Consider the following 27,107-nt stretch of genomic DNA (forward strand, 5'->3'; position numbering starts at 1 on the left):
TGCAACGTGCATCCTGTTCCACCTCTCAAGTCATCACTGAGCCGACCCCAGTGGCCAGGTGCCGGGACTCTATGGACCAGAGCTGAGTATGGCCGTGAAGACCACTCTGGCTTGACCTCAGCTGGGGAGACACTGCTGCTAACAGTCCTCAAGCGCCAGCTATGTGCTCACATGGCACAGAGGCTCCTGCAGACATCCTTTCATCTCGTCCTCAGGACTTCTCCTGATGGAGGCATACCTGTTCCTTCTCAATAGAGAGAGAAGCTACGGCTCAGCACCAAGAAATCCCTCTCTAAAGCTCGCACAGTAGAAAGGGACAGCTGGAGTGAATGTGTTTGTGGTGGTCCCATCTCTGCCCTAATCCCTCTCCTATTTCTCCTGCTATGTAGTGAGCCATAGCAGGAGTCACTGCAAGACTTTCTGGGACAAAGTGAAGCATAAGGGCAGGCAAGAAGGGATGAGGAAGGCAGGAACAGCCAGCTGGCCCAGCACTCACCGCCACCCTCTCTTCCCCAGGACTTCCCCTTCAACAAGAAAGGGCCCAGAAGGGAGAACACAAGGTGGGATAATGGCATCCCTCCCGTCTTGTACCACCTGTCCTGTCTTGGGGATGCTCACCTTCTGTCTTGATTTTAAGAGCCGTTCGAACCAAAGCAAACAGGGTTGCATTAAACATGACTGTCCCATCACTGTTGAGAGGCATGTTCATGGCAACTAGTCTCTGTAACAGAAAGAAGTTTCTCAACGGAAGGCAAATGATGGATAATGGCCATGCCCCTTTTAGGTGTTTATTCTCTGTTTATTCCTCACCTCCTACTAGTCAACACTTAGTTCAATTCAACCACTCCTTGGGGAGCACCTAGCATCTGGAGGGACTTGGAGCTGACACAGATCAAAGCTTTAGTCGTGAAACACACATGCTGGCACGCGGATGGTGTGCTTTGCTTGTTTTTAACTCCGACTATTTAAGACTTGACTATTCAAGCACTCTTCTCTCCCTCCTCTTCTGGGGTCAGGCCTCCATTCAGGGCATATCCTTAAAGCCATCATGAGGATGAGACAATAAACCAAGTATGACAAGGCAGGCACAGGGCCTAGATCCTCACTATTCCCAACACAGGGAGTGTCCCTTAGGGACACTGGCGGGACCATAGTGTACTGTTTCCCACAAGCCCACGTGGTGGGTCTGGTATTTCAGAGCAGGACCCCCCACTTCCCACTTCTCTCTTCTGGTCCCTCGAACAGCAGCATGGGGGGCTAGGAGGGGGCTTGAGGGAGTGACACCTCCCTTGCAAATGCAGATGGCACACCTAGCTGGGATTAAGGGAGATCATGGACTCTTTCAGGGGATGCCTGGCACGTGCTCAGAGCTAAGTAAGTGGTACTTGTAATGGTCAATGGTTCCATATATGTCTTATTTTGGGCTGGCAAGGTGTCCTAAGAGATTTTTTAAAACACCTTTTCTCTTCCCTATTAAGGGACTGGAATCTTGTGTTCGCATGACTCATCCCACCTATGTTTCTAGTCCTATTACCAATCACGCCTGTCTCCAGACAGGCAGCCAAGATAGCCTGCGTGTCCATTTGCTTTTCCTGGCAAGTTCCTGAATCAGCAAAAGAGACCACGCTGTGCCTCAAGAATACTTAGATCTTTTATATAAAAGGGTTTGGAAACGTAAACACAAAACGACAGCCATGAGCTGGAACCAATCTTGTTCTTGGAAAGCAGAAAAGAGGTTGGTACTGGAAAATTTCTGGAAAAAGGCAATTTCTGTGGCTATTCTTCTGTACCTTCATCCAGAGTCCAAGCTACAGAGATGTAAAGACATGGGCAAAGACCTAGGTCCTTGGGGTTTTCTGGACTTTTAGGGCAGAGAACAATGAGTTCATCTCCGAAGATTTCTTTGAAAGCCTGAAATACATTTCAGACTCTACTCTGGTTACCTTGGGTTCTGTCTAGAGCTGGTCCAGCACCACTGGATTGGTAAAACCCCTGAACCAAGAGTCACCTCGGGCCTCTGGGGAGAGGTGACCAGCTGCTGTGGGGACTGGCTGGATTTCTAGGGGTTGCTGTGGGGACCAGCTGGATTTCTAGGATTTCTAGTTGTAGTAAGCAAATCTTGCATGTCTCTTTCAGAAAGGGGAATTCTCTTTTGTTGCTTTGCTGACTCAAGGTGGTTCCCTGGGAGCTCCATGGAAGGAGAACAAATCTCAGCTAGAGCTCACAGACAGCATAGTCTGGTGTGAAAACTACAGAAGTGGGCTATAGGGGTGGGATGGGAGATCTGAACCCAACCCTGAGAGGCCACTGCTGATGCCTGGCTCACAGAGATAGGCACTCTGGCAGCAGAGGGGTGTGCAACCATGTCCACTGTTACTCAAGCTAGGACATAGCCAGGGCCCTACATCTTCTCCATTCTACTTCCAAAGCAGACCTTTTAGCTGTGCCCTCCTTTGTCCCTACTTCCACCGCCCTCACTCTGGCTCCCATTACTTTACACTAAGACTCCAATAGCACTCTGGGTGGTCTCCGTTTTACTCCCCCATTGCAAAGGTGGAACTTCCCTCCGTGAAACTCTTCTCATGCTTCTTTTGTAGGATTCAGCATGGCAAAGGCAGCTCCTTGGAGCTGCACTCAGCTTGCATCTAGAGTCCTCTGCCACTTTCTTTTATGTTCCAGCCACACCAGTGACTCCCCATTTGGCACCATGATAGCCATTCCCCTACCTCTGCATGTGAGTTCTCTGTGTTCCCTTTCTAGAGTGCCCTCTTGCTTCTGTCTTTCTGGACCTGATGCAAATGGCCACCTGCCCAGTGACAAATTACATAATTCCCTTCCTATTCTTATTCTTGGCTGATAGGGTGTCCTAAGAGTTACAAATCTGATAGCTCCTCAGGACAGGAACCGCGTATTATTCATCTCGGCATCCCCAGCGCACCTGATGGAAGGCTCAGCAGAATGTCAATGAGTGTTTGTTGAATGAAGCAGGGAGTCCCTGCAGGGAGGCCATAAGACATACAAACAGGATGCTTACCTTACAGGCTACTCTGTGTGGGCATAATTTCCCAAACCCCAGGGGAGGCTGGATGCGTCGGAGCAGAGTGACCACATCAAGGTGCTTGATCCTTCCTCTGGAAACAAAGTATAGCACGAGGTACAGGGAAGTGCTGGCTGGCCTATACTTTCAGTCCATCCCACTTCCACAAAAATCACAGTCAACACTCCAGAAATGGCCCACACAAGTCACATGGAAGCCTTTTCAACTTACTTTGCCTCAGGGTCATATTCTGACCATATTCTTTTGAATTCGTCTAAATGGTGAGGCCCTAGAATGGACCAGTCCCGAGTCAGATAATCAAAGTTGTCCATGATGACAGCCACAAACAGGTTGATGATCTGAAAAAGCAAATCAGAGCAAAGCTGCTTCATCTATAGTGGAAAGGATGGGGTTAGACTCTGGTAAGGGCCTCCTGATTATAAGGGTCAAGAAATATTTGGAACCCATTTCTCTGAGAAAGGCTGTAAAAACTTTCTTTCTGGAGAACATTTAAGAAAAAGATACGCTTCCAGCTTTCCAAAATGGCCTTCGTATAGTCCCAGGGAAAGGCAGGAGGGCACACTACAGTTTTATAGTTTTGTTGCCACCAAATACCTCACACTGTTAAGTCACAGCTATGTGCAGTGGCTTTGGAAACTGCTATAAAGACACCAGCAGCCTTAAGAAGCTGGGGTGGTGACTGTCCCAAGCCTGTTAGTGAGCCTCAAAGCTCTGCTCACAAAGAAGGTGCCAGTAACACACAACACTGTTGAAGCAAGACCTCCGATGGCCAAATGAAGTTGAGAGTGCTCATCAACATACAACACCCCACAGCAATTCGATGGGGGCAGCATCCAAGGTCTGAGTCCCCAATGCCACACAGCATCTGTCGGTTGAGAAAGGGAGCTATCGTGATCACCTACCAGAAATGCGCAGAGCATGTAAAAACTGATGAAATAAACAATGGCAAAGTTGCTCCCACATGTGTACTCCTCCCCAGGGTTATAGTCTGACTCGGGGTCACAGAGCTTCCCCGGGAGACAGGCCAGCATGATCTCCTGCCAGGCTTCACCCGTGGCACACCTTGTTCGGATTAAGAAGAGAAAGGGCTTTAGTAGAGGAAGGAGAGATTTGAAGGTTAGACCTTCACGATATTTTGAAGAATTTTTTTTTAAACAAAACTTTTAATTACAGCAAAACATAAGTGATTTGGGGAAAAGCCAGGTTAAATTAGTGAAAACTCCTAAATTGAAATTCCTACTTATTTTCAAATGCAACTTCTCGGAGTAAGTAGAGGCGCTCTGATACAGCTCCTTTTGATTTAAGATAATCATTTGATACAAGCACATTAATTCTTTCTGTAAAAATGGATGTTTTTATGTCTTCTTCAAATGCTCATGCTACAATCTTAAAATAATTATTGTTTTTAATGACCTAACACCTGACAGTCTGATTAGATCCCCATTCAACTCTGTTGAAAGCAAAGAACTGAAAACTACCAAACAGCAAATAACTTGCTATTCAATCACGAGAATCATTAGAAATTACCTGTATAATTTCTAGAAAGTTATCTCACGTCAAGATACCTTGTTTACAAAGTTCATTAACTGGGGTTAAAAACAATCCTTTAAAATCTGAAACTGTGCATCTTGGATATTCTCAGTTGTCTGTGCAAAGGCCTTTCTGTTCTTGCTAAATTTCCATACTCCTGGTTGTGGAGTATGGAAAGTGCATGCTCCCATGCATAAGCGTGTATCCTACCATTTTCCTGGTGGCCTTGGCAGACCTACTAGCTTCCAAAGGGCTAACCCTGAAGCTGGCCACAGCCTGAATGACCACAGTAGTTTCACAGTCCAGCGAAACTCCTCTGTGACTAAAATAATGTCTCTGTTCAAGAATACAAAACAAATATAATAAGCCATCATGATCAACCAGGAGAGGCTACACTGCTGTAACAGAGCACATGTCCTGTGTCACTCTGGAACCCAGAGCCAGAGAGAGATGCCCTCGTGGTACTCAGTCACCTGAAGAGTAGCAGCACCGCCTGAGGAAAGGTCTGGAAATTGTTGTTCCTGTTGATCTGGTTGTTATCTCTCATAGCAACCTTTCCAAACATCTAGGTGGAGAAATTATTAGGGAAATAAAGATTTTGTCAAAAAATAAAAAATAAAAATGCCCTCTCCCCCCCAAAAAAACTATCCATGAAACATATTCCACATGTGAATTTAGAACTAACAAAAGCTCGATCATCACCCAGTAGGGCTTTCTCGTAGTGCTTGGCACTTCATTCACTTAACATGCGCCACTGGGAGCACGGTGCTGAGGTCAAGCATCCCTCACCTCAGGGAATTCCTACTAGGCAATCAGCCAGACAGCCCCTCCTGGTGAGAGCTGGCATGATCCAGCTGGACAGGGAGGCACATAAAGTATCTGCAGTCAGGGGCTGGGGGCAGGAAAGGTCCTCTGGAGGAGTGACACTTAAGGCTCAGAACTGAAGGCAAAATGGAAGCTAGTCAGGTGACAAGGAGGGTGAAGTGTTCGGGCAGAGGAAGCACTGCCTGCAAAGGAGCAGAGCTGACATGGCCCAGGAGCTCCAGGAAATAAAAAGAGAACATGATTGTGCACAGACAACACATCAGGCTGCAGAAAAGCGTGGGGGCCAGTGAGCCACAGAAAGGAGAGTGGCCTTTCCTCTAAGGGCAAGGGGAATTTAGCTGTGGGACTTGCAGAAGAGTAGACCATTTTAGAAGAGCCTGGCAAAGCCTCCTGAGCGAACCGGTGATGGGGTGTGCAGGGCAGCTTGCAGTTCCCTGAGACAGCTCTTGTTTTGTAGAACATCAGGCATACAAGATCATTTGGGGGCACACAGCAGCCCATCCTGAACTACAGGGGGTCAAGTACGTCAACTCCTTGTTCCTAACTCCCAAATACATCCCCAGTGAAATGCAAATGTTTCTATGCCTTCAGATAAGTAAGCGCAGCCACCTCTCTGCCTCTGGAATCACCCCATCACCCTACTCTTTGACACTCACAAGCCCCCTTATCTGAAGGACAGCATCCCAAACAGCAGAGCATGTAGCAGAGAGACCCCCCCAGGAGGGTCCAGCAGGCTGCTCTCTGTCTCCCTCTCCTCCTGGAAGCTGTGCCTCCCCTGTGAGGGCTCAGCAGTGAATGAAGCCAAATCCCTTTTCACACCCCTGAAGAAGTGGGGAAGAAACCCTTCAGCCATGGTCACGGACAACCTGGCTTCGTGGTTCTTTGTTAAAGGGCAGCTACCAATCCCTGTAATGGTCCCAGTTCAGCCCTTGCCGTAGCATCTGGGAGCAGGTGATTTCAAGCAAGGATCTCATCTGGTTATGATAAAACATAACTTTCCAGACTGTCAACAGATTTCTGTAGCATTAAATATCTTCTTAGTGGCATTGATACAGCAACTAGAACAATTACGGCTATTCTGTAAATGTGGCATTTCCTGTTGCTGAAACCAACTGTGGGTTTTCTTAGTCAGTTGAGTTTTCCAAGACTCAGATTAGGGGTGAGGAGCACCAATAAACCCAGCCCTCCATGGCATGTCCCAACCTCTCCTGGCTCTTCTGAGCCTGGCTGTCCCTGGCACGGGTGCCTTCCTGGAAAATCAGGACACTGTCTTTCCATTCCACCTGGTCAAGGCACATCTTGCCACAGATCTGGTGCTACCCAGCAAAGGGGACACAGGGAGAAAGTGGCTGGTGCTTACCTGCATGCCGATAACCGCGTAGATGAAGAACAGCATGGCTATGAGGAGGGCGACATAGGGCAGAGCCTGGAAGAGAGGAAGCACTTGGCTCAGTGCCCAGCCTCTCCCCCTTCCCCCCCACTGTGACTGCTCAGGTGCAGAATGAAGACCCCACATAGGTCCACAAGCTTCTCTTGTTTGGGCTATACTGAAAGGATGTCAATAGTGAAGGAGGACTTTTTAAACCCAAGCCCATGACAATAACTTCAGTCCTGAGTATAAGATCCACACATGCACCTTGTGTTACAAAGCTATGGGCAGGATGTGCTTTCCACCATCATTAACAGTGGCCCCTGACCCTAAATAGTGTCAAGGCAGACATATTACCCTCACAATAATGTTTACATGCATCACTGGACTACTTTGTGAAATTATCATAATTGATCAAACCATTCCCATTCCAGAACACTGGATATTTAGATTGCTTCCACTTTCTTTTGTGGGGATGTCTGGGGTAGGAGTGAGGGGCTATTGTAGATCACATTGCAAAGGAACATCTTTGTGAAAAACCACCCATGTCTGCTTAAGGTGAAGTCTTAGGAGTGAAATTACTGGGGCCAAGGGAAAGAATCACTTTCTGGCTGCTGCTGTAGAAAGCAAGACATCTTTCTTAAAATGCACACTTTCTGAAAAAATGAGAGTTGAGGGTTGGGTCAGGGAAAAGAAAAGGAGCTAGCCCCAGCTGGTCACCAAACCTGGGCTCTCCTTAAGAACATTAAATACAGGTGTATGTGTGGGGTCAGACCCCTGGTCCTCTCATCCTTGTTCCTCAACTACTTTCCTAGGACATTTTGTATGACCAAAGATGTCCACACGCCTTGCATACCTCTAGGTAGTGGCCGGATTGCTGAACTTCATGCCAAGCACATATGATTAAAGCATCTACTTTCTCTTTTATCCACAAAAGGTCATCAGAAAGTCAGTGGCTACAAACCTTTCTGCTGTGTTCCAACTCGGGATCTGTGACGGCTTGCCCAGCCTGGTGCAACAGCACCATCCTGACAGCTGACCGTGGGATCAGAGCCCAACAGAGGGAGTCCCAGGCTTTCCTCACCATAAACATACCTATAATGCATTTTCTTCCTAGATTACTGAATCTTTAAGAATTCTATTGGCACTGTTTCTCAGTTTTTGTGAACTACCACTCTATGCAATGAATTTCTTTACACTGACCAAACTTTTAAAAAGAAAAGGTTTAGTTTAATTTAAAAGTAAGTATGAAGAGGTGCCTGGATGGCTCAGTAGGTTAAGCACTGGCTTTTGGCTCAGGTCATAATCCCAGAATCCTGGGGTCAAGCCCCATGTCAGGCTCCCAGCTCAGTGGGGAGTCTCTTCTCCTCTCCCTCTATTTCTGCCTCTCCCCCTGCTTGTGCTCTCTGTCAAATAAAATATTTTAAAAAATGACATTAGTGCACAAGTATATTCTATTTTTGTAGCAGTTCATTCACAAACTTTGGTTCTCTATATTATAACAAGTGTCTGGGATTTGATCCTTTACTGAGACCAAGGCTCACATGAGGTCCCACTTGCCCTCCCCCAGGGCTGCATTCCCAGTTCTTCCCCCTACCTCAGGTCCCCTGCCAGGAGCTGTGATATCCTTTCTTTGAGTTTTTGGATCTATGCCCTTCCCCAGTGCCATCCCTTTCCTTTATGTGTTAAAATCCTACCCGCTGCAGAAAAACGTTCCTCGGGATGTTAACACCAGTTACCTCAGAGGTGGTGGGCTTGGCTTGAACTCTTTCTTTATATGTCTCTGATTAGATTCATTCGCCAATGTGTTTATATCAAATTAAAAATAGAGAAAGATTCATGATTCACTTTCTAATGTTTATACATAGCTACAAATCTCCTACATAGGTGAATGTTTTAAATGAGAATCTGTACCCGATCTCTGGTTAATTCAGTCTGGAAGACTAGACTATCTGGGGTGGACTACTAGAAGGTACAGGAGAAGTCAGGTCAGTACTGATTCGGGAATAGGAATCTCTGCAGCAGCCTGCAGAGTCACAGATGACAAGTGAGGCCTGGCTTATGCCCAAATGTCCTCAATACTGTGATCCTTCCCGGCACTGGGTAACGCAGAGATTGGTGATGGAGTGCTGGCTCAGGTAGGAAGGGTCTCTGGTTTGTACGCAGACTGGCCAACAGTTAGGGCCGTGGCAGCCTTAGGAGGAGGAGCTGTCCTGGCAAGAGGCTGTTTGGTTTACAGGGGATCTGCTGGGACCTGTCCTCTCTTGGATGTCACCATCCATCACTGGCCATTCCGGGGAGGACTGCATCCTCCCCAGAGGGGCTTGGAGGCTCACTATCTCTATCAGTCTTAGAAGCTGATACAGCTGTGGGTCCTTACTGCCTTGTCTCCTTTAAGCAAATAATCCTGTTTGATTCACCAAGTACGGCTGGGTCAGGTGTCTCTGGTGTTCCACATCCTCTATTGACCTACTGGGTCACAGTGGCCATGCAGAAGGGAGTCCGGATCCTCCACAACAGAGGACACTCACTGGCTCACATGTGATCTTCAAGAGCAACAGAGAAGCCCCCGGCCTGGCTCTTACCTGAAAGGACTTTATAAAAGTCCACAGCAACGTCCGGATGCCTTCCCCCCTGCTGAGAAGTTTCACCAACCGCATCACTCGGAAAAGACGGAAAAAGGTGATGGAGATTCTATTGCTCTCTTCAGAGTTCTGAAGGGTTATCATGGAGAGGTCAAACCCAATGCAAAGTAGAACATGCAACACTTTCAGAAAAACAGCAACAGATGCAAACAAAGGTGACGGAGGTAAGAATTGAAGATGTGTTTCTAGGGCCTTTTCACCTTGAAAAGCATGATATGAAAGGAAGAGTTCCATGCTAACAACACAGGGCTTGGGGAACTGCGTCCACACAGCACATGCATGTCCAAGTGGTCGAGTGTGTTAAGAGGAAAACGCCGGGCTGGTCAGGAAGACTGGACACTGATGATGAATGCAAACCACTGCAGACACCGTTTTGGAAGGACAATCATGGAGAATACAGAAACACTAGTGGGAGACTCAGCATGGTCAAGGAAAGACCCAGCCCCGGGGGACTCGTCACTGATCTTACCCCGGGTGTGGCGGTTGGGACAGGGACATTTTCACTTTCAGTTGGCTTTAAGAAATCAAAGATTGAAAATGTGTTAATGAATGGAAGGGAAGCAGTGGTTCAGAAGGATGGGCCCCTCCCCACTTTTTTTTTTTTTTTTTTTTACACAAACTTGTGGTTGGTGTCTTAGGACAACACGGTTGCTCCCTCCCTGAGACAATGCCAGGGGCTCTGCCTAGACCTGGACTGGAGGGTGGGAAGCCTTTGACATGGGGTCAGATGCACTATTACCTAATTCACATCCCAGAGCATGATGCTCTGCAGCTGGCAGGCATTCAGTAAACGAGAATGTTGCAAGACCTCAGTTGTCCCCAAAGACATGCAGGGTGGGCCTCTGCTTCTCACGGGCAGGCTAGTTCTCTTTGGTGTGGCAGGACTGTGGGTCCGGGTAACTAATTGCTCTGCAGCAGGCCATTCCTAACCCTGGGGAACAGGAGTCGTCTACCAAAGAGGCCAAACAGAGTGGCACCTGCCCGCACCCCACATACTCCTGAGCCACAGGCCTGGGCATGGAGATGGGTAAACCAAGTCAGCGTGAGTGGGAGAGAGACCAGTTTCCCCACTAGCCTTCAATGCCAGCCTACAACTCAGACAGTTGTCAGAGAAGACAGTGCTCAGCCCTATGGGGCTCCTGGGAAGCAGCAGCTTAGGACTGGCTTGCCCTGAGTTTCTGCACTTCCACCTCATCTGAGGTCTGGCTGGGCACCTACAGCTTGGGCCCCAGGGAGCTGAACCAGTGTTTATCACCCTGTGGGCACCAGCCTCCCCTTCAGGCAGGGTCCTTGCTTCACTCAGTGCCTAGCACAGAATCTGGCACTTATTAGATGTTCAGCGTTTAAAAGAATGCAAAGAAGTTGTAAGCAAGCTCTAACAAACAGGAGGCATCTTTAAATTAAATAGTAAGGGCTGAACAAGAGACAAGGAATGACAGCCTCTCTGTTCCCTTTAGGAGGGTCCCCTCCACTGAAGCAGCTGGTCTACCTGGTAACCAACAAAGGAATGAGCCTTCTCTGGTTGGGGGCCTAGGACTGCTGAGTGTTTCCCAGGGTTTCTAGGGAGCCTATACATGGCGTTTCTGCACAGTTAAGGGAGGTATGCACACACATAGATGCGCACACTAATCTGAGGGGTTCTCCTCCCTGGGGATATAGGGAAAGTAAAGGGCTCCATTCTGAACTCTCATTAACAGCTGCCTCCTGAGACCTAACATAAAATTCATGGAAAATAAGAAATGGGGCACATCCTATCACAAGTGAAATTCAGCAATGTGATGACAAACCCAGGACTAACAGGTTCTGATAGGGTTACAAAGGGGTCCCTGATTCACCCAGGATACTGAGAAGGCAAACCTTCCAATGGCATGGTCCAAGCCCTGTCACTGTCTTTATCTTCCTCTTCTTTTCTCTCGCCTCAAGACAAAGAGCATCTCCTTAAAGGGATGGATGATGGTTTTAACTCATGACTCTAACAAACGGAGGAATTACTTTTCCAAAGTTTTGTTTTCCAATCTCCCTAAGGCTGTGTACATGAGGCTTTTGGGTATCCCCCATGCAGCTGGAGTGTGAGGGTGTGTGAGCATGTGGGGGTGTGTGCATGCATGCCTCCACTTGCCTATGCTCAAGGGGTCTGGGGTGTGTGTGTAGGACAGAGCGCTGTATGGTTGTACTTTTGAAATGTCCATAACTTGTGTGTTAGACCTGCAAGCATAAGAGGGTTGTTGGTCAGGGAAGATATTCTCTGGCTACAATCTGGCCCCAGCCCCCTTCTGCTTGTCCTCCCCATCCCATTTCAAGTCTGATGGACTTCTCAGCAGCCCCTCCCTCACGATGTGGGAAAGTCAGCAGCCAAACTGACATTTCAAGTACACAACTCTTTTCCAACTGATACCCTTGAAGTATGACAAATTTTGAACTATGAACTTGAAACCCTGAATATTCTTTAAAAAAAAAAACAAAAACAAAAAGGAGAACAAGGCAGCTTTTGTGGAAGGACATGTTGGCACAACATGCAGAAAGGAAGGAAAGAACAAACAGCAAACCAAGCTACGTGCACCCCCAGTGCAGCCTGTGACACCTTCTTCCCTCAGTGCCATGCTGGGCAGGGAGCACTTCTACAGGGGAGGATGCTGCTGGCAGCACTGGGGGATGGTGCAAGTTGCCAAAATATCTTACAGATCAGAAGGACCCTGAAGACGGCTTTGCTCAAACTAAAATTGCCTGCCAGATGCAAAGGGCAGGCTAGCTATCACCCTGGGCTGCCCATTCCAACTTCCTGGGGATCTTTTGCAGAATCTGATGCCCAGGTCACACCCTAAGGATTCTTATCTAATAGGGCTGGGTGGTGCCAGAGCTTTAGGAGTTTTAAAAAGTTCCTAGGTGATTCTAAGGTGCTGCTCAAATGGGGAACTGCAAGTCCTAAGCCAGGGAAACGCTGGGCACATCTTCAGGTGATCACTCACACCAGCAAATTCCTTTTAGGTCTGGATTTGCCACACAGAGGGAGGGCCCCTAGAAAAGCCCACTTAGGCTGTTACAGCTGAGCAGTGGGTTCTTTTGGAGTTGATGAGAGCTCAGAACCTGGACAATACAAACAGGCTAACCACATCCCCATCTTGCCCACAGCACATGGAGGGGGCCTGGAAACACAGAAGGCTTTGGAGGGTGCGGTTGGAATGTGGGTGAGCTGATGCCCTACATGATCCTGGGATCAACTATAGGATGCCCTCCAAGGTGGAGACTGGGAGAGGGTTCACTTCCTGGGTACTTTTCCAAAGACAGCCAACAGGGCTCTTTGGTCAAGTCCTCAGTAGAGGAGATTCCAGTGCTTGGGCTAGGGGCCCACTGTCTTCAGCTGGGTACCCCATGAGGAGATGTCCCTCAGCCCCAGGAAGCCAAACTGTATGCCAGGGTCCAGAAGGCTCCCTAGATCCCTGGGGCTCTCCTGATGTCCCCTCTAGCCCCTTCACACAGGGCTCCCAGGCAGGCCTCAAGATGCAAGCCTGGGGCCAGCCCTCAGTAACTACAGGAGCCAGACAAGCCCTGAGCTTCCCAAGTACAATCAAAGAGACCAGTCTGCACCTGCTGTATTAATTCCCATCTCTTCTTGGAAAGGCTGAAATAATGTCATTTTCCACTTCAGATAGGAAGCAAACCAGCATCCCAGAACCAGTTAACTCAAGGTGTCCTGAAGAACCTTTTTTTTGGGGGGGCGGGGCGGGGGGGCAGGGGCTGAGGGGAGCCTCCCTTTGGCTACTTCTAACCTGGCATGTAACACTTCTGGGAGGTAAGTCTTCTGTATACGGGAATGCTGAGCCTGTGTCCAGAAAATCAGTGACCTGGTCCCTGGAAAAGGTCTGGCATCTGGAATGGAGGGCTGAGCAACTAGAAGCTGAGCACAGTTGTTGGTCACTTGGTCCACACTGGGTACCTGACAGGTCAGGGAAAATTCTTGGGTCCCTGAGAGTGAGCTCCTTACTAACTTTTCACATGCTCTTCAGTTAAGAACAAGGCAGTCATGGCTTCTGCATAAGTATTTTGCCTTCCCAGCAATAATGATAGTGGGAAAGGACTCAGTGCTGGCAACAGCCACTGCCCAGGTTAGAGAGAGTGGGGTGCTGGGTCATTTTACCATTTGAGACACCAATAGGCATCCGAGGGTGAGCAAAGGCGAGCCTGCCAATCATCATCTGACATTTTAGCAGCTTGATGATGTTATGACCAGATGTGATAAACACAAATCTGTGAGAGTCATCAAACCATGATCAGAGGGGGTGGGTGGGAGGGTTTGTAGGGTGGGGGCAGCAGGGGAGGGTTGGGCAGGGCATCAAGCAGGAGAACAGAAAGGGCCATCCAAAATGTTTTTTACAAACAGTACAAACGCAAGCTAGATTTCTCACTTGCAGGCCAGATCAATCATTCTTGAAGACTGTTGGCAAGCCACACAGCCAAGTGTGACTGACCAAGATGGCCAGGATGGCCCTGGCCCAGACTCCAGGTGGAGACTGGGATCCAGCGGATGGGAAACAATTTAGATGACCATGACCCATAAATAGCACACCCTGTGAAACTCAGTGAAAACCAAAGGTGGGGAAGCCACAAACAAGTATACAGTCTTTAAAGTGCTTTTGCTTTAACAACGACATCACCGTATATATGTTTATATATACTTGCCGCTACAATTTTCTAAAAATAAAACCAACATGAAAATCAATTAGGCAACAGAAAAGAAAGATCAACAGAGGTTGGGGGAGAGAGCACAGCAAGTTAAATTGCAAAAAATGATGACTTATCACAGCTAAAAACAGCCAACATGGACGAAGGGTGTTCAAGCTGAGCTGACCCAGGAGCTTGGGGAATAGGGCCAGCAAGGGACAAGATGTGCGTTGCTCCTCTAGGGAACTTGGCACGTGTGGGAGAGAGGGCTGGAGGAGCTAACAGCCCCACCATTAACAGCTATACCATCAGAGGTGAAGGACATCCAGTCTCTTTCATCTTTGCGCCACGGCCTGCGAACTATATGTGCCTGGGACACATGTGTTGAGAGACTGAATAAATGAGAAGGTGGCTTTGAGCATTCATCCCGCACTGCGGCCCAGCCCAGAACTGCTGAAACCCCTCAAGGGGTTGTACCCGCCCCGGGGCGGACAGCTGGCTTTGCCACCAGCCGAGGGAGCCTTTGTCTCAGGCTTTATCTAACCAGGGGAAAAGTCACTGACTAGAAAATGGCATGAGAACGGTCACCAGTGTGATTTTGAAAATCTGACTGGATGTCAGAAATGGGCCTAATGAAAGCCTGTTTTGTGCAGAAGCCTCAAAGTCAAATGGTAACTAGAAAGGTTCAGTGTGGGTTTTTGTACCTCTGCAGCTTTCCTGACGGATGAAACATGAAGCAGGGTATGTCTGAGGCACTGATGAGCAAGGCTGGGCCGGAGGGGACGGGCACAGTGTGCTTCTGCCCCCAGCATATGGAGGGGCAGCCGGGAAGCTGGGCGCGTGCTGTCAACTGAGGGCACCAGTGCCACACCCTGCCAGCCAGAGGTGGGGATGAGGCATTGGAGAGCTGGCTTGTCGGCTCAGTGAACAAACCCTGGCCACATCCTGGTACCCAGAAACCAAGCATCTATGCCCACTGCCTGCACATCACTCTCAGCACGAAGCACTCCAGGGAAACCTGCTGAAACTTCACTTTCTTCTATTTTCATTTCCAATGTAGACCATCCCTGACTTCCATCAGGGTCTGTTCCAGAACTTTCAGGTAAGCAGACTTTGACAAAGGTTGTAAGTGCTTTACACTGGGCGATGGCTAAGCAGGCAGATGTCTGGTCATAAACTCAGGAGAGAGCCCATGGCAGCCCAGTTAGGGTCCTGCTGTTTTGCCATTAGCATCAGATTATTTTATAACCAAGCATAATTTACACATTATGAATGACAATTTTATAGCTGAGTTATGGAATATTTCCCATAAAGTAGAATTTACATAAATCTGGGCTCATAAAGGTTGGGGGAGGTATCTTCCTGGGTCTAGGAAAATACCACATTAGTACCTTGTCATGGCATGGATTTGGGTGGACACTATCTTACAGTCCATTCCACTTATTAGTCCATGGAAAATCTATACTTGGATAATAGCCTTATGTGTCCCTAATACTTTTAAGTTTTTGTAGCAAGTATTTTCACAAATATCTGTATCATTTTATCATCCTGACATACTTATGAGGCAGGGAGGGCAGATATCATTCACCCCAGGTGATCCGTGGTGGGGAAGTGAGGCCCCAGATCCAATAAGTCACTTCTGAACCAGGACCAGAACTCTCAGGTCTTAGGAGTGCCGGGCCAGTGGCTGTCCCACTGTTCTGTGCTCCAGGCTTAGATTGGACCCAAAGCAGTGGCATAAAGAGGGATCACAGCATCCTTATTTGATACAGGCTGTCTGGACACCAGGATGGGCCACATAATCCTGCAGATGTCAGCCAGGCAGAGCAAGGAGGCCCCTTCCCCAGCCGGGGGTGGGGGAGGAGGGGGGCTGGCCACATGGAGCAGAAAGCCAACACCACACAGCAGTCCCACCCCATGCTCCATTCATCCCCACAGCGGGCTCTACACACTGGGGCACATACACGGGACACCCACTAAGACTTGCTGACAAACTGGGAACAGACCAGGTAAGCAGGGCCATTTCTGCCTCCCTCTGGCCCTTCCTGGTTTAGGCATGAGTTAGGTCCAAGAACTGTGGGCAGGAGGCAGTGCTCCCTTTTCTGGAGCCTCTTAATTTTGAAGGAAGGTTCTCACGATGCTTCTGGAAGGGTGGGGGTGGGGGGTCACTCCACCTACCATGCTGCTACTGCACTTGTTTCCTTATTAAAGGGTTCAAACGAGTGCAATAGAGGAGAATGGACACACTCTCCCCATATGTCCTAAGCCCTCATTCTCCTGGTCCATGAGGTCACCATTGTTTTGGGTGCCAAGACAGGGTGGGTATTCCCCAGTGTCACCGGTCAGACTCGGCAGGTGCACAAGATACAGGTGAGGACAGCAGCAGCGGCCACGTGTTCATGGCCTGGCTGTGAAGTTTCCCCCCTGTGCCTTCACAGAACCATCGTGAGTGCCAGGGCACGTGCTATGAACTCCATTTTGCAGCTGGAAAAACTGAGGCACAGAGCAGTCAGGTGCCCGGCCAATGTCACATAGCCAGTGAGTGATTATGTTCATATACTCACATAAATTAACTCCCGGCCCTTCAAGTGTTCCCAAGAACTTCTTTTTCAAATCATGTTTAGTTCCAAAACGGCCATTCTACATTCGCTTCTCTGCTCTCTTTTAGGGGAAGGGGGTGAGGCAGGGGGAGGGGAGGCTACAAAACGCTCTTCGTCTTTTCACACCAAATGTATACCCGAATTTCTTAAGTGTAGAGAGAGACCCATGGGTAAGGTTTCTAGGCTCCTGAGTGTCAGACTTAACAAAAACAATCACGTCACAGGACACAAAGTTGGCTACTTACATTCACTTCAGTTATAGCAATATCAACGACGCTACCAACAACAATTAAGGCATCAAAAGTGTTCCATGCATCAGTGAAATAGTGCTGTTAGGGCAAGCATTCAGAAGCCACAGAGGAGAGGAAGCACAACAGGAAAAAAGAAGAAAAGGACAGTGTTATAAAAAGGGAACATTCTAGCATTATGCTACCCGGCTCCTTGAAAAAAAAAAAAATTACCCTACAACAAACATGTTAACAGGTACTTCACTTTGGGTGTTGCTGCTGACACGGCAAATAAAGACCATGAGAGACGCCTGTCGTGCCCTGCCTGCCAGTGTCTCGGGACATGCTGCCTGAGTCAGCCCTCCGGAAGGTGCTCTGTGTCTGAAAAGGCCTGGGATCAAGCTCTCCCCTCACAAGCCTCTGGTCCACAGCTCTCGGTGGGAGATTCCTGGTTTCAGGTCAAGTGAAGTTGGGGCCTGTGACTTGTCCAGGTGATGCCAGTGCGGGGCAGGGAGCAGAGCGCACAGACAGAGAGGACACGAGGCGGGCGGCCACGGCGGGCGCATACTCACGTCGGCTTCGCTGAGGGCCACGTCTATAATGCTGCCGATTACGATGAGGGAGTCAAACGTGTTCCAGGCGTCACTAAAATACCCCTGGACAGAGCAGGCAGGGGGCAGACGTTTATGAGCACGTAGGAACGAAACGCCACACGGATCATACGGGGACGTATGGGAGGCCCCGCAGCACCCATGGCAACCGGGTGGGGTGGGAGAGCCAAAGAGGGAGGCAACGGTGCTGTCCACCGGCGGAAAGGGACGCAGGCTGGGGAGCACCTGCATGTGTGAGAGAGGGCACGCACACAGGCGCACGCACACGCATGCACGCACTCACGCACAGCGCAGACCCAAGGCCCTGGGCGGCACCACACCAAGCAGAGCTTCTGCAGGGCGGGGGCGGGGGGGGGGGCATCTGAAAAGCCCGCCCTTGCACCCGGGTGACAACTTCAAACCCTCACAGGAGGGCGTGCGACTCATCTAAGTCTGCAACCCTTACACAGAAGGGTCAGCAGGCCCTCCCCTACTCCTTTCCATAGTTCTCTTCTCCCAGTTAAAGAGCACTGTGACCAGGCATTTCCCACCACCCTCCTTCTGTGCTCTGAAAACTAACCAGGAAGCCTCCTGCTCCCCCTCACCAGTGCAAGAATTACGAAAGGTGTGCTGTGTCCTCACAGAGTCCTTGGGTTCACCGGGACAGAGGCACAGTGATGCACGCAGTCCAGGGCACAGAGTTGCCCCATGTGTGGGGGTGGGGGTGGGACACTCACTCCAGTCTATGGGGAAGGGTGGGCTGTGTAGGAAAACACAGGTCTTACAAAGGAAAAGCAGTCAAGGGTGATGATGTGCTAAGGCTCCCATTGGCCTGGAGAGAATCCTCCTTGTACCCCAGCCCTCCTCCTCCTCCCTTCCCACACTACCCTCCAGGCTAGGAGGGTTCCTCATCATCCCTCAGAACCACCAGCAGGTTCTTACCACGTGCACATACACCCTTCCTGCTGCCACTGCAATCCCAGCCTCCCCATCCCTAACTCTGTCTGCTCAAATCCACTTCTTCCTTTGAAGTCAGACCAAATGCTGGCTCCTTGTAGGGACCTTTTCAGATCCTCCTGATGTCTGCTCTGCCCCTCTCATATGTCCTCATCACTGGATTTGGGGACTTTGTCTTCAGGTCTATCCCACTGAAATCTGTCTGGGGATGAGTACCATACTCACTCTTCTGTCCCCTCCTCAACGAGCCTCGCTATCTACCCCAGAGCCTTGAACCCATTGCCCCCCACACTGCAATGTCTCTTTCACCCAATGACCTAGCATCCTACCATCATTCAGATCTTCATGTCTTGCAACAAGCATAAAGGCACAATGTCCCTATGATTGTGACTTATAAATCCGTGTATATGTACGTGGCATACATTTTACATACCCTCTTATGGGCTCAGCACAGTAGATGGCTGAGTTAGTGCCTGCTGTCTCCTGACACATCCTGGAAGCCCTTGGTCAGAGAGGTGGGGATGGGCGCTGCACACAAAGGCTTCTGATTACAAGGTTGACAACTCTGTCTGAAAGTCAACTGTGCCTTTTCAAAAAGTCAGAACGTGTTTTGGAAATAAAAAAACCATTCAGGTCTGAATTACATAAAAAGGGGCCAAGCATGGTTACAACTGGGTACACTTAGTGAGGATGAAGAAAACCAGAGGGGAAGGTACTTTGAAGTGTCAGGTCCCATGAACTTGTGATCACATGCAGGCCCCAAGAAAGCCACTGCAGAGCCCCAGCCTTTGATGACACAAGAGAAAATGTCTATGTGTTGGCCATCCTAATGACTGGAGTAGAGATGTTTGTTCTAGTCACTGTTGATCACTCCAAGTACAATTATGGAGGAGCTCTGACACTAATTGATGGTTTGGACTTTTAAAGACTTCATCTTAAATAATGTAAGATTTTCCCACCCAGCTTCCATGACCTCTCACCCACTTCTCACCTCCCTCTTTCCCTCCTGTCACAATCTAGCTCGCTGACTGCCATCCTCCCAGACCCCTCACCTCAGGCCTCCAACAAGTAAACAAAGGGAGTGTGCCTGCACCAACCCTGCCAACCTGTGTACACAAGTCTAATGGGGCAAATCTTAACGAACATCACATTTTGTACCTTCTAGCTTTTCTTCCCAATGCTCTCTGACTCTTAGCTGGCAGACTGGGGCAAGGCCAGCTGCTCTGAGGACTAGACTAGTGCCACTGTGCATGCTGGCCACACTGGCTAGCCAGGAGACAAAGAGCTTGCACTTGGACCCCAGATCCAAAGGAACATAATGCTTCCTTCACAGAGGAAGACCTCCGAACACAAAAGTCAGCTGGGTCGGGGTGCTGAGCACTGCCCTGGGGGTGCCAGGGTTGTCAGAGCGCCGGGTTCCCTTATTTACACTGTGTGAATAGGTAACAGGCATCTGACCAGCAGACTACTCTGAGGGCCAGAGCCTGTCCTTCGTTTTCTGGATTTAACAGCATCTCCAAAGCTAAGGAGACTATGGTGATCATTCCCATCTCCCCAGAGAGGAGCGGATGCCTTACTGCTGGGTCCCAGTAACAATCGGGCCTCCAGGGTACAGAGCAACTGAAGACCTTAAGTTCTCCCCATCTCCTGTCTGGGCACACAGCCCACCCCCGTTCATAGCTGCACCCCACACACTGCTCCTCCTGCTACAGTTGGCTGTTCACCTGAGGCCAAGGCCACCATCTGCCCACATTCTTTCGACTTGATTCTGAACAGCTCCTTCCCTGCTTTTCTACAATTATCAGTACTTACCTCTGAATCATTTCCACTGGCCTACACACTATCCTCCAGTTGGCCCATTCTGGTCCACTGTGATACATAAGATCACCTTAAACCAGGGCAACAGGGGCTTACCATTTGGGGTCCTAGAACATTTTGACAGTCTTGTCAACTCTCTTAAGAAGATCCCTCACATGCACACAATTGTGCTCAAGTCCTAAAGAACTTCTGGACTGAACGTACATACCCCTTATCCAGGCAGCAGGAGGCTTGTGCTGATGCAGGTGGCTGGAATCATAAGCTTGGACAAGGTGGCTGTGCTAGGGGGCCAGCAGAGGCAGAAAATGCCAGGATCTTTTTCTCCCCAATTCTGATTCCTTTCTTAGGGGCCTCCTATGTAATCAAATAACTGTCGATTGAACGCAACTCAGTCCCCCATCCTCTCCCACCAAAGTCACCATGCTGTCTGGGTAACCAGAAGATGAGACAGGGCTGCTGGCAGGGCGCCCACCCCTGTGCCCTCTTCTTTTGGCCAAAAGTGACAGGTTCTCCTGCTGCTGAATGCCGAAGCCAGGGCCCCTCGAGTGGAACCAGCAGTCCCTAGCACTCAGCCAGAGTCAACTCTATTTTTTATCCAGTCCTACTAGCTTGAAAAGACCAAGCAAGTCAGCCACATACCATAATACCTATTATTCAGAAACATGTCTGATTCAAATAGTAAATCATAAAGCAGACTAATATGGGCATTAGGGCCTGGGACTTTCAAGATTTCCAAGAATTCTGATTGTCAGTGCCCATCTCCTGTGGGCTCTTGGACGCAGAGCTGGAACCTCTAGCCAGGATAGAGTGCACAGCCATGGCATACGTAGCGGAGGTAATGTTTGTGGAACAGAAACGAGAAGCAGCCCAAATCTGGGTTCATTTTGCTGCCTGGAGTCCCTCTCACCTGCAGATATGAAGGAGCCCACACAAATCACCTGCTTTTGTGGTTTACCATGGCAGCCAGGTCACTCAGCAATTTCTGCCAGGGACTGTGTAGGCAGTCCTGGACCTAGGACACGACCCACAGTACCAGATTTTGGTAGATACCATATGACAGCTTTCTAACTAGCACAAGCCTTTCCAGAGGTCAAGTGGGGGCTTACAGGAAAACATTCACATTTGGCCACTCTACTCTAATCAAATACTCTGTGACAGGAAATACCCTGCATACCATCTGATGCCAAGAGGCTGCACTTATAGGCTCCCCCATTCATGCCTTTCTTCAATCCACCCATCCTTAAATAGTGGCCAGCAAGGAGCAAGCATTGTGTGAAATGCAGGAGACCCAGCCTGTGACCTCAAGCAGCTGCTCAGCAGCTACTAGAGAGACCCAGAGATGTACTGATAATGACATCGCCCAGTAAGCATCTAGTAGACACACAGGTGAAGGGAAGAACAGACTTTGGCTGAGCTGGTGGGGAGGATGTCATAGAGGAACCCACATTTCAGACAGGCCTTAGGAAATAACAAGGCAAAAGGAGGACTTCCAGATACAGAAACACGTGCCATGGAAAGGTCTAGCTTGTTAACAGCTGGGGTTAGGGCGCATAGAAGGAACAATAGGGGAAGCAACTGGAAACAAGCAAGAAGTGCAAATCGACCAGGGTTTGGTAGAGGACTTTGAATATGAGACTAAGAAAATTCTAATGTTTTTGCCCCCTCAGGCAATAGGTGGCTGGTACCCGAGTTTCATTGTGGAAGATAAGCAGAGAGGGGATGGGAAAGATTTAACAGTCCAGCCAAAGGAGGGGCTAGAGAGGTCTGGATGAGATGGAGGTGGTCTGCATGTAATTACCAGGTGAGAAGGGGACCAGGAAAGCACCGGAGAAACCGTGACATCAAAGTCTGGCGGAGCCCAGAAGGACTGGTGCAAAGTTCTCACCAAGGAGAAGAATGTTTGGTCTCAAGTATTATCTGGCATTAAATTAAATCACCTAAAATAGATGTGGTCACTAAAGAGCTGAAAAGACTATCAACTCTTCTTTCTAGGAGGTGGAGGATGTCCTCTAAAAAGATTGCTGAGGCTTTGTTAAGAGCTCTTACTCTTGCCAGGAGCCCTGGGGCAGGGAATGCCACCCTAGGAGGCTGGTGGCACTGGATGCCAGTTTCCACTGTGTAGCAGCTCTGCATGGAAGTATGAGAACAGCACCAAAATACTCTCTTCTCTCCCCAAACCCAACTACCCTTTACTTTTCGCAAGCCCAAGTGGCCAGGATCATAAATTAGACATTTTTGAGGTAGAACCAAGATCAAAATGCAGACTGGGAACAAAGTATGGCTATTTGAGGGAAAAGCCTGTGGCCAAGGCAGCTAATCTGGCCTCAGATACATGCTGGACCAAGGCAGGTGACATCTGGCAGTACAAAGAGGGAGCTTCAACAAACAGGACGTGCTCTTTCTTCCTGCAGAAGCAGGAAGGTCCTTCTTCTTCACTCTCCCCTCCTTGGAGCAAAAGAATTCACGGGAAAAGTCCAGTGCTTTCCCTGGGAGTACTGGAGGGAAAAGCCAGGGAAGTGGGCTTATCCTACTTAAATCATGACCTCCCTTTTAAAAGCTAAGGATGGGGGATCCCTGGGTGGCGCAGTGGTTTGGCGCCTGCCTTTGGCCCAGGGCACGATCCTGGAGACCCAGGATCGAATCCCACATCGGGCTCCCGGTGCATGGAGCCTGCTTCTCCCTCTGCCTATGTATCTGCCTCTCTCTCTCTCTCACTGTGTGCCTATCATTTAAAAAAAAAAAAAAAAATGAACTGTGTTGCTTTAAAAAAAATAGTAAAATAAAAGCTTAGGATGGCACAGTCACTTTCAAGTCAAAAGCACGATCCAGAGTGTGCAAGGTCAATGCCAGATGGTGGCTTTTCCCTTAGGGAGCAGATATAACAACAGCCTTCTTGCTTTCTCCTAATTCTGCTCTTTGGCTTCTTGCCACCTTGCACTCTTCCCTAGAACCAATGCTCAGAAGAGGTCTTCCCAGGCCGTGAGCCTGCCTCCCCGACTCTGGGCTTCTTGCCTCTGCCTCTCCACCTCAGCCCTCCCTGCTTATGGAGGCAGGATGACCTGACCTGCCAAGTCCTTAAACCACTTCTTCCTAAATGTGTGCTCTTGGGAGGCCCTACCTCTCCAGCAGACTCTTGAATACAGAAGTCCCCATGGTCAGGTTTCCAAACCACACCCCCCTCCCCACACGCCTTCTTTTAACCCATTCTCCTCACAGTCCCTTCTTGTCCATCAGGAAGGGTCTTGTCAACTTCACTTTCTGTACCTGCATCCCAGAACAGCTGCAACCATCTCTCTCCTGACAGATACTGGCAAGTTTTCCTAGAAGATGTGCCCCTCGCTGTGGGTAACACTGCCCCATGGGGCCCTATAACAAATTCCTTACAGAGACAAAGGCTTTCCTTGATGAGACCCATGGGTTAGGGGCTCCCCTACAGCCATCTCCTGGAAGATTCTTCCCTCACAGCCTCTACAGCCTGACTGCCCCTCTGATGAGCCAGGAGGGGCCTTGTCGACTTCTCAGGGAAAGCCTACTCACTTGGGCTTGCTTTGTGAACCCAGAAAAAAAAAACAAGGAAAGTCAGGGAGCATTTTAAGGGCTTTGTTTCTTGGTGAACTGATTCTCTCTTACTCCTCAACATAAAGTCTGTCTTCTTGGCTTCAGTGAATGCAGAGACAGTGCTCCTCAAGTACAGAGATGATCCTATTGCTGTTTTATGCTATGGAAATATCTTGCTGGGCAAAACGACAAAGCAGCACAATTTCTAGCGGAAATCACTCATTTTAATCACTCTGATTAATCAGTACTGATTAAAAAGTAGCTACTCATTTCCCTCCTGATATCACCAGTGTGATCAGTGTGATCACATGCCACCAAACCCTCCTCCCAGATTTGATATCAGTGGTTTACTGGGCAGAGGGGTGTATGAGCCCTTTGGTGCTCTGGCCTGCTAGTGGGTGCGCGTTCACACACAGATACACACACGCTCTCTCTCATGCACACATGCCGTGGGCAGGTGTGTCTTCCCTTCAGCCCAGAGCAAGCTCTGAAGCACTTCAGAACTTAATCACCAGGCAAGGGAAGACATGGCAAGGAGATCTAGAAATGGTCCGTGGATACGTTCCATGTTGTCTCTTTTTTGATGTTCTTACTTGGCAACCTTTTTCATCAATCCAGACAAATATTGTTCAAAGAAGTAAAGGTGATAGGGAAGCAAACCAAAAATTTCAAAGGAAATTAAGATGAACTTGGAAAAGGAGGAGATGTTTATGTAGGTAGATATGGACAAGTCACAGTAAATAACATCTGGCCATGCGTAAGGTGCCAAATGTGACCCCACTGCAATCACCCCAAGTGATCACTTACAAGTGTCCTTTCTTTTTGGTCCACAAAGATCTGATAAAGATTGCATAAAGATTAATTCAAATTAAAGAAAGGAACAGTTTTGGATTAGAATTCCATGTAAATATGGAGTATGCGAAACCATCATATCATAATCCAAGTCTCAGTAAAACCAGTGTTGTCAGATGCCTTACGCACAGATGAACCAACAACGGGGTCCCCAGATCCTGTCACTGCCTCATACTGATGGTTGGGGGGCTTTGCTAGCAAAAAGCTGAGGGTCAAATGTCCCACAGCTCAGTCAGGATTTGCTCCTCTGTCTACAGTTTTAGAATGAGGAGGCACCGTGACTTGACGATGATGGTGGTGGTGGTCACATAACAGTACTGATGTGTCCGCAGCATGTTACTACATGCCAGGCACTTTTCTAAGCATGGCACAGATAGTGATTCTTTACCCCTCACAACCACCTTGTGAAACAGGCCTTTACCCCTCACAACCACCTTGGGAAACAGGCCATAAACTGTCCTCATTTTACGGGTGAGGAAAGTGAAGCACAGAGCCTTTAAGGAGATCACTCTCGTTAGCAAGTGGGGAGCACGGATTTGGATCCAAGATTGTGTATGCTCTTTGACATTGCTCTGTCAAGCCTCTTGGACCACAGACATCGACAACTGTGGGAACTGGGACCGGGGCCACTCCCTCCCCAAAGGCAACCCGATACGCTGACTAGTCCAACAGTGTTTAAAAATCTCAGGTCTTGTTTTGTCTTAAAGTCAGTGACATTTTTCTAAGTCAAATAAATGGTAAGAGATCTCCAATTGGTAGAACTTTCCATAAAAAGGTGAAAAAGCTGTAGACCAAGACCAAATAAACCCAAAGTCTTTCTCCTGGAAACCTAAGAGTAAAATCAAGGCTGAATTCTGTCTGATGGGTTCTGTTAGAACAGTTTGTCTAATGCTCGAGCAATGAAGCAGGTTTCTCTGAGACAGCACGATGTGCTATTCTAGAGACAGAAAACCCGGTTCAAAAGTCTCCATTCTACAAGTTCCCAACTCTGTCCCCCCTTCTTTTTCTCAGAATTATTTTTATGAGATTTTGTAGTTTTGTTTTCCCTTATATACACAGATGCCCTAATCAGATATTAACGTTCTCAGGTGATAACCCAGTTATTGGCCAGAACAATTCAGCATAACTCAGTAACACAAGATGAACAGGAAGCGTGTGCTTCTCTGGGGGTGATTCAGCAACAGCCTTAGAGAAGTGGGTTCAGAGACTCACCTTAGGTTTAAATGCGATGACTTTCAAAACCATCTCGACAGTGAACACCCCAGTGAAGACCATGTTCAGAATGTCCATGGCGTCATTGAACATCTTGGACTGCTCGTAGTGCTGCGGACGAAGACAGAGGCACAGTTCTCAGAGGCCTGGTCCAGCCAGCCTCACTAAAGGAGGCTCCCCAGTCCCCTGCTCCCTGCAGGCATCCACCCTCTGCTTGGACATGGAGGCAACCTCCAGTGGTTCCAACGGCACATGGTTAACTCACCACAAAGCACAGGGGGACCTTGACAGAATGAGGATGATTGGAAGATGAAGGGGAAAGACATCTATTTCCTCTGCTCAGGATGAAGGGAACCCACCCTTCCTCCCCGCAGGGTTTATATTCAGGGCCTTGACCCAGGTCCAAGGCAGAACCCACCCAAAATGTCTATGACTAAAGGCAGGATTTGGTTGGGGATAAATTTGATGCCATCCAGGTCCACATTCAAGAAAAGGTAGTATTATCTTGACCTCACACTTTTTCTCTACATCAACATGTGGCCCTTTCCATTCATCAAGAATTCTTAAATTAAAAAAAACATGCCAGAGAACGTATCCCTGGTGGCTTTTAGACCCATTTTCCAGACAGCACTGGGAGTTGGGTTGTTTTGCTTAACTTCTTAAAATCAGTGCAGAGAATGGATCTAAACCTTGGCCTTTGCTTCTGTCCTACAGTAATATCTACTTGACAGTGTAACTGCTGGAAATGTTCACTGTTAATACCAACTTGGCCAACTGAAGGGAGTTACATGTCTTGCCCCCAAAAGGGGGGCCAAACTCTACTCCATAAACCGGAAGATTCCCCACCACCATTCTAAGTGCTCTGTGAAGACAGGAGTGTGACTTATGTTTTGTTTTTCAACATTGGGTGTTTGCTCTGACAGGCCGAGTGCCTGACATGAAAATCTTATCTCTGACATAGGTATGACTGAGTTCCCATTTTGCCAAAGAAGAAAGCAAGGCTCAGGGGATTTAAGTTACCCTACCAAGATTGGCCAGCGGGTCAGGAGTAAAGGCAGGATTGCAATACCTGTCTACCCCACTCCAGACAGACAAGACTTTAGTTCTTAAATGCTCCCTGGCCTCAGGAGGCCTACAGTAAGTGTTTATCGAGTCAGATCCCAGGTTGAGGCTCCATGAGAATGTTACTTATGGTCACACCATACAG

General features: G+C 48.7%; 1 protein-coding gene across 21 annotated transcripts in view; it reads right to left on the reverse strand.

Moving 5' to 3' along the window:
- The window catches only part of CACNA1D (calcium voltage-gated channel subunit alpha1 D), a 306,232-nt gene that overhangs the window by 34,520 nt on the left and 244,605 nt on the right, over window positions 1-27,107 (reverse strand). For 8 of the 21 annotated variants that reach the window (XM_077858513.1, XM_077858509.1, XM_077858505.1 and 5 more), the window contains 11 exons: window positions 25,901-26,011; window positions 17,486-17,569; window positions 16,932-17,015; window positions 9,897-9,941; window positions 9,368-9,496; window positions 6,774-6,839; window positions 5,062-5,153; window positions 3,961-4,120; window positions 3,269-3,396; window positions 3,035-3,131; window positions 619-721 (listed from right to left, as the gene is read on the reverse strand). In XM_077858513.1, coding sequence (XP_077714639.1) covers window positions 619-721; window positions 3,035-3,131; window positions 3,269-3,396; window positions 3,961-4,120; window positions 5,062-5,153; window positions 6,774-6,839; window positions 9,368-9,496; window positions 9,897-9,941; window positions 16,932-17,015; window positions 17,486-17,569; window positions 25,901-26,011 — 1,099 coding nt within the window. The remainder of the gene's footprint in view (window positions 1-618; window positions 722-3,034; window positions 3,132-3,268; window positions 3,397-3,960; window positions 4,121-5,061; window positions 5,154-6,773; window positions 6,840-9,367; window positions 9,497-9,896; window positions 9,942-16,931; window positions 17,016-17,485; window positions 17,570-25,900; window positions 26,012-27,107) is intronic. The other 13 variants (XM_077858525.1, XM_077858515.1, XM_077858523.1 and 10 more) reach the window with 6 other exon arrangements.

This window comes from Canis aureus, chromosome 19 (assembly GCF_053574225.1).
Source record: "Canis aureus isolate CA01 chromosome 19, VMU_Caureus_v.1.0, whole genome shotgun sequence".
Classification (NCBI taxonomy): Eukaryota; Metazoa; Chordata; class Mammalia; order Carnivora; family Canidae; genus Canis; species Canis aureus.